This window comes from Sapajus apella, unplaced genomic scaffold, assembly GCF_009761245.1.
Source record: "Sapajus apella isolate SASKATOON/1434 unplaced genomic scaffold, GSC_monkey_1.0 scaffold62, whole genome shotgun sequence".
Lineage (NCBI taxonomy): Eukaryota > Metazoa > Chordata > Mammalia > Primates > Cebidae > Sapajus > Sapajus apella.
The window spans coordinates 120,033-131,280 of NW_022437002.1; the positions used below are offsets into that span (position 1 = coordinate 120,033).

Genomic DNA, 11,248 nt, shown 5'->3' on the forward strand with positions numbered 1-11,248 from the left:
TGTAGTGTCACTGACAAGAATTAAAAAGCCATAGAGAAAAGTGGTTTTACTTCTGGAGGACAAAGAGACAGAAAAGGGGCTGGAATAAAAGTCTGATTTTAGATATGGTGAATTTAGGGAAACAGCAAGACATTAAAGAAAAAAAAAGTCATAATCAGTTGGAAGCCTGTAAATGTCATGAGGGAGGATTAGAATCTTCATTTTAGCGATAGTAGATGGACATTATGTGGTTAAACATTCCTGTGGATGAATTAATTAACATGTGGAGTAACTAAATAGAGATCGTCCACGTTCAAAGACAGGATCAAAAAGAAAAGCTATAAAAGGGAAAGAGACAGTCCTTAGAAAAATAACAGGTACACAGGTGGGAACTCAATAAATATTTGTGGACTAAAAGAATAAACACGGCTGGGCATGGTGGCTCACACCTGTAATCCTAGCACTTTGGGAGCCAAGGCGGGAGGATCACTTGAAGTCAGGAGTTTGAGACCAGCCTGGCCTGCATGTGAAACCCTGTCTCTACTAAAAATATAAAAATTAGCTGAACCTGAGAGGCAGAGGTTTCAGTGAGCCGAGATGGCACCACTGCACTCTAGCCTGGGCGACAGAGTGAGAGAGACATCTCAAAAAAAAAAAAAAGGCAAAAACAGTAAAATACTAAAAAAAGAACCAGAATAGTAATGTTAACTGTAGCCAGGAAAAGATCCAAGGAGACGGTGGTGATAATTGCTGTAGAGAAAACAACAAAATAACAAAAATCAAAAACTCTAGAACACTGAAGGTGTTACCAGTGATCTCCTAAGCATAAAGAGTTAATATAACAGCGATCAAGAGTAGACCTCAAAAAATTCACAAAGAATGAGTTCTTCATTCCACAAATATTTATCAAGTGCCTTTGATGTAATGGCAGACGTTTTTCTATACTCTGGCAATATGTAAACGAACAAAATAGAAAAAAAAATCCCTACCTTCATGTAGCTTACATTCTAGTAAGGGCAGAGTATTAAGTGAAGACAAACATAGTAAAGGAACAGACATAACCATATTCTAGAGAGACTCAACAGAGGAACAAGAGAAACTAGATGGTAGTCTAAGATGCCATCCAGGGTCCGAGTTCTGAGGGTATCCAGAAAAAGGTCTCCACAGCCCATACTCTTCCTGGTTGTTTCTTAAATAGGCAAACTGACCATGGAAAGAAGAAGCATGCTAGATGAACTTTATCAAACAGAATGAACAAAAGTAGCACCATACCTGGTTTGAGATGCTGGCTACTGCTGCTGGAATATTGGCAATTGCAGAAGAAGTAGATATCAGGCTGGCATTTGTGCTTGAAGCTAGAGGATTGATGGGGTTAAAAGATATAAAGATATGTAAAAAGTCAGAAGAAACTGAAAATAGATGTGTCTTAAGTGAACAGATTTACAAGGAGATAAATAACATTGGCAAAGGAAACATATACTTGTTTTGCTTTTTAGCAAAACAAGGAGTAGCTCAATTTACACTTGGTTAAAAACAAACACTTCAAACATCTTTCTGTTTCAACTTTAGTCTTCAATTCTTCTTTCTAAAGGCCTAAAAGGACATATATACAATTCACAGCTCATACTAATAATACCAATGAAATTAGAGCTAAATCCAATTCCTCCAGTCCATCTTCTCCAGAGGCTGAAAAACGACTCACCTGCAATGTGGCATACTGTAAAGCAGTAGAGCTCTGATAAATCTTACACTGTGAATTGTTTACTGTCACTTGCCCCAAGTTATGCCTTTCTTAATACAACATAATTACTTGAGAAAAAGAACTGGTCCTCCAAATTCCAAAAGCATTTAGATTGCTTCTTGAGTTTTCTACTCAAATAATGGGTTACTAATGTGGATCAATAAACACAATGATGTGGCATTTAGAGACTTTGGCAATGAGCCTGGAAAAACTCAGAAAATATTAAATATTATTGTAGTCAGGTAAAAATGTACCTTATATGCTACTTGGGCTGTCTTAAGACAAGTAATTTGGGGCCAGGTGTGGTGGCTCATGTTTGTAATCCCAGTATTTTGGGAGGCGGAGGCAGGCAGATTGTTTGAGGCCAGAAGTTTGAGACCAGCCTTGCCAACATGGTGCAACCCCATCTCTACTAAAAATATAAAAATTAGCTGGCTATGGTGAGCATGGGCCTGTAATCCCAGTTACTCAGGAGGCTGAGGCACGAGAATCACATGAACTCAGGAAGTGGAGCATTCAGTGAGGCAAGACCACACTACTGCACTCCAGCCTGGGAGCAAGACTGTCTCAAAAAAAAAAAAAAGAAAGAAAGAAATGCTCATTTCCATGCATATAAAATAATAAAGACAAGTAATTTGTTTTATACCCCTTCTATCATAGATTCATTCCACTAAGGTTTTAATCAAAACATCAGTGACTAGCATTGACACAATGACTTCTCAGGTGAACAACATAACTGGTATTATCAGTACTGTTCTTAAACTCCTCATCTTCACTTATCATAAATACACTTAGACATGGTTCCTATTGCAGATACACACACCATATGGGTTCACCATCAGGTAGACCTGACTAACTGACTACCTGCTGCATTAACAACAAGTCCTCCAGAGTGAAAATTAGTAAGAAAACTTCCACTGAGAACAGGGCAGGAGAACAAATGCAACAGAAACTTAAGTGCTCTGGTCAAAATCAGAGAATTTTCATCCCTTTCCCTAAGGGCACTCTACTTAGAAGACAGTCTAGAAGACAGTAAGGTCAGTTACAGTTATTGCTGCAACCCCAGCATTAAGATGAAGAACCTAAGACAAAGAAGAGTTGAAGTAACTTGTCCACAGCAGCAAAGCTAATGGAAGATAACCAAGATGACAACTTGTATCTCCCAATTCTTCATCCAGTGCTTCTTCCTCAGAGTCAGTAGCTAAGCTAGGGTTCAAATTTCCTAACTATGGCCAGGCATGGTGGCTTATGCCTGTAATCCCAGCACTTTGGGAGGACAAGGTGGGTGAATCACCTGAGGTCACGAGTTTGAGACCAGCCTGGCCAACATGGTGAAATACCCTGTCTATTAAAAATACAAAAATTAACCAGGTGTGATGGTGCATTGCCTGTAATCCCAGCTATGCAGGAGGCTGAGGCAGGATAATCACTTGAACTTGGGAGGCGGAGGTTGCAGTGAGCTGAGATCGAGCCACTGCACTACAGCCTGGGCAACAGAGTCAGACTCTGTCAAAAAATAAATTAAAAACAAAAACAAAAACAAATTTCCTAACTATCCAGAGTAACTTTATTTTCTATAGTACTCTTTGCTCCAGGGGAAACTAAAAGACTCTTAAGGGCTTACTTTCTTAAACATAACAAATAAATGAAATAGGTTTTATAACTTTACAGATGGTATTTTCTTTCAACCAATATTCACCTTCTTTTCTACTGTGGCTTAACCCACCCTTTTTCCTAAAAGGAAGCACCACAACATGACAATACACAAAGTAACTGACTTTGTAAATTGTTTTAATCATTCTTGTAGGGAAAAAAATTTGAATAGTTTCCAGATTCTGTTATCAGTACATTATCCTAGGCAGGCCTGCAATAAAACAGACTGAACATAGGTGATTTAAGATGGGAAAGAAAATAAAGAATTGATTTGATCTTTTAAATTTATCTTCCCCAGCAAGTCCATTTTTAGTTCAATTTTCTTCTGGCCCTGGTCCTGGCATTTTCTCTTTTTCACCTATTGATCTTTAATTCTGTCCTTCTCCATAACTTAATTCTTTCTTTTTCTTTTCTTTTTTTTGTTTTGAATGGAGTATCGCTTTTGTTGCACAGGCTGGAGTGCAATGGTGCAATCTCAGCTCACTGTAACCTCCACCTCCCGGGTTCAATAATTCTCCTGCCTCAGTCTCCCAAGTAGGTGGGATTACAGGCATGCACCACCAAGCCCAGCTTTTTGTATTTTTTTTAGTAGTGACGGGTTTCACCATGTTGGTCAGGCTGGTCTTGAACTCCTGACCTCAGGTGATCCACCCACCTAGGCCTCTCAAAGTGCTGGGATTACAGGCATGAGCCACTGCTCCTGACCACTTCTCCATACTTAATACTGGTTGGAGGTACAACTCAGTCATATCTGATCTCTATGTACATGAGGGAAAATGTACTCTGAATGATAGGGTGGCTTTAGAAATTTAACAATTTTCAAACCACTTGATGAATTGGACTGGAGGTAAAATAGTAGACCTTACAAACAACTGGCCATACACTCTTATTATATCCCTGCTAGAAAGTTTAATGGCTTGATTAGCTAGTTGATAACTCTGAGTTTATAATAAGTACTGTACTGAAATCACAAATTTCTCCGAGCAGTAGTTGGCTTGCACTATAGGGGATCTTGGTCTGGTGACCCAGAAAGTTCATAGGGCTTAATAACACTTTTTTCTTCAACTAAGCCAAATTATTTCTAACATGTGCCACTCATTGATTCAGCAAACCAGTAAGTATATCAGGGTCAACTATGTGCATAGAAACCACTCCAGCTGCTGAAGGATAAGATAGTAAGACAAAGTCCTGGTCTTCAAGGAGTTTCTAGTGAGGGAAGTTAGTCAATAATTAAATATTTTTTAGGCTCTTGTAACCACCATAGAACCCAAGGCAAACTCACCTAAAAATGTACACAACCACTGCCTGCCCTACCACACATATAGCTATGACTAAAAAGCCAGGCATTTTTTTTAAAGTACAGATTGTGTGTGTGTGTGTGTGTGTGTGTGTGTGTGTGTATGTGTGTATACAAAAACAATATTCAGTTGTAGGTTTAAAAACAAAAGCAGCAACAATTAACTATTCAACAAAAACTACAAATTTAGAGAATCAAATAAAACTCAAGTGGTAGCTCCCATTATTATATATGTAAAGGCTGCTAGCTCTCCAAATGCTAATGGCATGGCCAACTGTTTTTGGACAGCCCTCACTCCTGTTTTGACAACAAAGCTGCAAAAACTTGAAAGACACCACTTTTGAGAACCAGACCCCAGTAGATGTCTGCCTAATATAGTCAATATACAGATACAGCTTTGAACAGAAGACCATGGTTACAGAATACTAAGTGGCACAGCTGCACTAAGTGAGAGCACTACAAAGTTAAAAGGTTCATTCATGCATTAATGGCACATAAAAGTTTGTGCACGATTTCATTTTTACCTACCTCTCTAATTTTATATCATGTCACTCCACCTCCTTTGCTCACACTGGCGTTCTTTGAGTTACTCAAAACCAGACAAGCCTGTTATCATTTGAGGACTTTTGCAATATTGTTCTCTCTGCCTGGATTGTTCTTTCCACCGCTCTTGCCCTCTCAGCATGATGGCTCCTCAGCATGACTCACTTCCTCAAAGAGGGTCTCTTTCACCTGTTTATTAAAACTAAGACCTTTTCTGTTTTCCTAATCATAACGATCAATTTTTTTTTCAGAGCACTTATCAAAATGTTATTTATTTGCTTGCTTGTTTTCTTCCCCTCCACCACTAGTCTGTAAGATCCATAAAGGCAGAATCTTGCTATCTTATGAACTCCAGCATCTAGCAAAGCACCTGGGATACAGCAGGTGATGGTCAATAAATATTTGTGGGATTCATACACATCAATCTTGTGTGCACTAAGTGTGAAGGGCAAAATCATTATTTTCTTTTTCTATTTTTTTCTGAGATGAAGTCTCACTCTGTCGCCTAGGCTGGAGTGCAGTGGCGTGATTTCAAATCACTGCAACCTCTGCCTCTCAGGTCCAGGCAATTCTTGTGCCTCAGCCTCCCAGAGTAGCTGGGATTATAGGCGGCTACCACCACACCCAGCTAATTTTTGTATTTTTAATATAAAGAGGTTTTTTTTAGCATGTTGGTCAGGCTGGTGTCAAACTCCTGACCTCAAGTGATCCACCCACCTCAGCCTTCCAAAGTACTGGGATTGCAGGCGTGAGTAACCGTGCCCAGCCTAAAATCATTATTTTTTGCTAGAGGCTAACAGTTAGGTGGGTTCCTAAAACTTACTCTCGGTACTCTCTTACTCTCAGTTGTCAACATTACTGACAATTCTTGATCCAGTAGAAACTGTACATATTTTAAGTTAAAACTGATTAACTAAGTGGGTCATTCATTCACGTAATCATTTATTTATCAAATATTTATTGAGTACCTACTATGTGCAAGCACTGCTCCCCACAAGGAGCTTAGTAAATCAAAATAATAAAAATTTCCTAATAAAAGATTCTTATTGTTGGAGTGGAGATTTACAGATCAACAAGGGACAGAGTTTAGAATGATCAAGGCTCAAGAAATCAGTAAGAACTCATGTTTAACTTAACACAGATACAGATTACTACATAGAGAAATATTTATAGATGTGTATTTACATACGTTAATATACACACATATATTTCTTTGCTCTGTTAGCTGAGAAAGCCTAGAAGAAATGTCACCTGACACCCCAGTAGCAATTAGCACCCCTCAAGCCCAGATCTTTTTTTTGAGACAGGGTCTCACTCTGTCACCCAGGCTGGAGTTCAGTGGTACGATCACAGCTCACTGCAGTCTCTACCTCCTAAGGCTCAGGTGATCCTCTCACCTCTGTCTCCCAAGTAACTGGGACTACAGGCATGCACCACACCACACTTGACTAATTTTTGTATTTTTTGAAGAGATGGGGTTTTGCCATGTTGCCCAGGCTGGAAGCCCAGGTCTTGGTTTCTAATACCATTCTTTCCAATAAAAGGAACCAGGTCTCCTTAAAAAAAGTGGTTGATAATAGGACTTGAATAGGTAATATAAAAGATGAGCCTGGGGCATCTTGTAGTACCAGGAAGTAAGGAAGTGCTGGGGAAGAAAAACAACCAAAAACCAAAAAAATGAGAGTATGTATGTCAAAAGGCATAGGAGCCAACTGAAAGAGCTCCCAGTGGCCAAACTAGCAAAATAAATAATGTGATACTGGATTATAACCCCAAGTATAAATTAAATGTCTATGAATCCATAAACAAATGACTGAATAAATTAACAAACTGAGGAGAAGAGACAAATCTGGACAGAAGAATTCCAAATACATTATGTAGATATTCTACCGTATCCTTGTGGCTTAACTGGGGTGGGGAGAGATATTCTACCATAAAGGAGGGAAAGCAAAACTCCTTAAGTGTGGGCTGCACGTAGTGACTTCTATCCAAAGAATACAGTATGGAAAGGGAGGAAAAAGTAACTTTATGGAGAAAACTGACAAATACTACTGCAAGTAGGTAATCAAGGTCAGTTCAACAGTCATAAATAATGATGATTGTACAGCACCTTACCTTTGTGACCTTCCTCCTTAAAATCCATAACCCCAGTGTAATAATGAGAAAAACATCAGACAAATTCTAAGAATGGGGCATCTTAAAATATACTTGGACCAGTACTCCTCAAAACTGTCAAGGTCATTAAAAGCAAGGAAAAGTCTGAGAAACTACAAAGTCTAGAGCCTAAGGGGACAAGATAACTAAATATAATGTGGTATCCTGGATGGGATCCTGGAACAGAACAAGGACATCATATAAAAACACAGCATATCCAAATAAATTATGGACTTAGTTAATAATAACATACTAATACTGGTTCATGAATTGTAACAAGTATAATATACTAACGTTAAGACGTTAGTAACAGGGGAAACTGAGCAGGAGGGGGGATAAATAGGAACTTTTTGTACTATCTGCTAAATTTTTCCATAAATCTAAAATTATGAATAAAAAATAAAGTCTAGGTCAGGTGAGGTAGTTCACGCTTGTAATCCCAGCACTTTGGGAAGCCGAGGCGGGTGGATCACCTGAGGTCAGGAGTTTGAAACCAGCCTGGCCAACATGGCAAAACCCCATCTCTACTAAAAATACAAAAATTAGCCGGGCATGGTGTCGTGTGCCTGTATTCCCAGCTACTCGGGAGGCTGAGGCAGAAGAATCACTTAAACTCGGGAGGTGGAGTTTGCAGTGAGCCGAGCTTGCTCCACTATATTCCAGCCTGGGTGACACAGCAAGATTCTGTCTCAAAAAAAAAAATCTATTAATAAATTTTTTTTTAATTGTACTTTAGGTTCTGGGGTAGTAAAATTTTTTTTTAAAATCTCCATATCAAAGACAGATTATTATTGTTACCAATGACACTAGAGTACAAAGACATTCATTAGAAGACTGAATTAGGCTGGGTACAGTAGCTCACGCCTATAATCTCAGCACTTTGGGAGGCTAAAGCAGGCGGATCACCTGAGGGCAGAAGTTTCCGACCAGCCTGACCAACATGGTGAAACCCCATCTCTACTAAAAATGCAAAAACTAGCTGGGCATGGTAGTGGGTGCCTGTAATCTCAGCTACTAGGGAGGCTGAGATACAAGAATCACTTGAGCCCAGAAGGCAGAGGTTGCAGTGAGCCGAGACTGCGCCACTGCACTCCAGTCTGGGTGACAGAGGAAGACTCAATCTCAAAGAAAAGAAATAAAAATTGAATTAAAATTAATTTTGAAATTTCTGAAATTAATTTTGCCACTTGATATTATTTAACCAATTAAAACATCTCAGCTGAAGAAAATGAACAAAGACAGGGCCACAGAGTCACCAGATACTCTAGGAAAAGGATGATACCACAGAAGTCAGATCTACTCATTCAAAACATTTTTATGAGCATACAAAGACAGTCTCTTCTCATTATGGATGGTATCACTGAAGTACAAACTAAAGAAAAGGTTCTGATTAATCAAGCCAGAAGCAGATTAGGTTTTTGAGACAATTTCCCTAACTCCCCCAGGGAGGATGAGCTGCTGTCAATTGGAGAATGCCTGGGGTGGAATGAATGAATGTTGCTGTTTTGAATACTTAAAAATTGGATAAAGAAACAGCCCTCAACAGCTAACATTCATTAACCATGCTAAAAAGAAAGGGAAAAACAGAAGTGAGGAGAGTGATATCAATAGTGGTGAACTTAAGTAATTTCAATCTTCCAATAATACTCATTTCATTTTATCCAACTGTTTTTCTAACAATTTTTTCATCAGAATAAATGGCAAAAATTGGTAACTTAATGGTTAACTTCTGCCTTAATTTCTACCCTGTGCTAATGAACAAAAAAATGTGCCAATAGATTAACCAGAAAAAGGGAGGATAAGTGAATTTAGATATTTGTTAGTATAGGTTCTTAATTATGGGAGAGTTGATACTGATACCCTGACCTCTATACTGAAAAGCATAAATATTGTACTCATGCTATGGGGTCAGAATGCCTAGCTAATATCCTGCCTTAAATATTTGCTTATTTTGTGACTATAAATAAGCAACTTAGCTTTTCTGTGTCTCAGGTTCCCCCTCTGTAAAATGGGGTTATCAGTACTTCCCTCATTGGATTGTTGTGAGGATTACATGAGTAACACCTATTCACTGATTAGAAAACTGTCAAGAGCATAGTAAGCACTTCATAAATACCTGCAATTATCATTTAATAGCAAAATGAAGGAAACCAGGTTAACCAATCTGAAAGAAGAAAATGTTCTAATAGAGACCAAATAAGAATAGTGATTAATGAAGTTTAAGGGATATTTTCATGACTGATTTATTTATTTATTTATTTAGAAACGGAGTCTCACTATTTAATTTAGAGACAGCGTCTCACTCTGTCACCCAGACTGGAGTGCAGTGGTGCCATTTTGGCTCACTGCAACCTCCGTCTCTGGGGTTCAAGCAATTCTCGTCTCAGCCTCCTGAGCAGCTGGGACTATAGGCGCCCACCAGCACACACGGCTAATTTTTGTATTTTTAGTAGAGAATGGGTTTCACCATATTGGTCGGGCTGGTCTTGAACTCCTGACTTCATGATCCACCTGCCTTGACCTCTCAAAGTGCTGGGATTACAGGTGACAGCCAGCTCACCTGGCCTATTTAATTTAATTTTTTTTTCTTTCAAGACCGAGTCTTGTTCTTGTTGCCCAGGCTGGAGTGCACTGGCATATCTCAGCTCACCGCAACCTCTGCCTTCCAGATTCAAGTGATTCTCCTGCCTCAGCCTCCCAAGTAGCTGGGATTACAGGTATACGCCACCATACCCAGGTAATTTTGTTATGTTTAGTAGAGAAAGGGTTTCTCTATGTTGGTCAGGCTGGTCTCGAACTCCCAACCTCAGGTGATGTGCTGACTTCGGCCTCCCAGAATGCTGTGGTTATAAGCATGAGCCACTATGCCCAGCCTCATGACTCTTAAAACAATGGTCCTAACAGACCCCAAAGAGGTGATTCCTCTTGTTTTATGAGGGAGAAACAAGCATAGCTATCATGTTCCTCAAATTCTAGACATAACTACAGAGGAATGGTGGTTTTACATTTTAGTAGCATGTTATTAATATAAGAGAACCCTTGGTCTTCTTTCACAACCTAGGTGTAAGTTCTAAACAGGTATTAGAAGAGACTTAGCAACTAAACTTACCTGTGGTTGGACCCAAAAGGCCTATCAATATAGAGAAATACTAGGCCGGGTGTGGTGGCTCACACCTATAATCTCAACACTCTGGAAACCTGGGGTGGAAGGACGATTGGGCCCAGAAGTTCAAGACCAGCCTGGGCAATAGAGTGATAACCCACCACTAAAAAAAAAAAAAAATCGAAAAAATTGAAAAAATTAGCTGGGTGTGGTGGTGTGCACTTGCAGTCCCAGCTACTGGGGAGGCTGAATGAAAGGATCACTTTAGCCCAGGAGGTCAAGGCTGCAGTGAGCCGTGATCACAATACTACAATCTAGCAAATACTCTATAAAAACGAAAGGGAGAGTTGGAGAAGACAGGCAAAGTCATTCTCTCAAGTTTCTCCCTCCTGGTTTGGGCGCGGTGGCTCACGCCTATAATCCCAGCACTCTGGGAGGCCGAGGTGGGTGGATCACGAGGTCAAGAGATCAAGACCATCCTGGTCAACATGGTGAAACCCCGTCTCTACTAAAAATACAAAACATTAGCTGGGCATGGTGGCGCGTGCCTGTAATCCCATCTACTCAGGAGGCTGAGGCAGGAGAATTGCCTGAACCCAGGAGGCGGAGGTTGCGGTGAGCCAAGATCCCGCCATTGCACTCCAGCCTGGGTAATGAGTGAAACTCCGTCTAAAAAAAAAAAAAGAAAGAAAGAAGGGGGAGAGGAGAAGGGGAAAAAGAAGAAGAAGAAGAAGAAGGGGGGAGGAGGAGGAGGAGGAGGAGGAGGAGGAGGAGGAGA

At 39.8% G+C, this 11,248-nt stretch overlaps 1 protein-coding gene across 8 annotated transcripts in view; it reads right to left on the reverse strand.

The window, feature by feature from the left end:
• The window catches only part of EYA3 (EYA transcriptional coactivator and phosphatase 3), a 111,908-nt gene that overhangs the window by 39,508 nt on the left and 61,152 nt on the right, over window positions 1-11,248 (reverse strand). For all 8 annotated transcript variants that reach the window (XM_032246568.1, XM_032246569.1, XM_032246575.1 and 5 more), the window contains one exon: window positions 1,252-1,334. In XM_032246568.1, coding sequence (XP_032102459.1) covers window positions 1,252-1,334 — 83 coding nt within the window. The remainder of the gene's footprint in view (window positions 1-1,251; window positions 1,335-11,248) is intronic.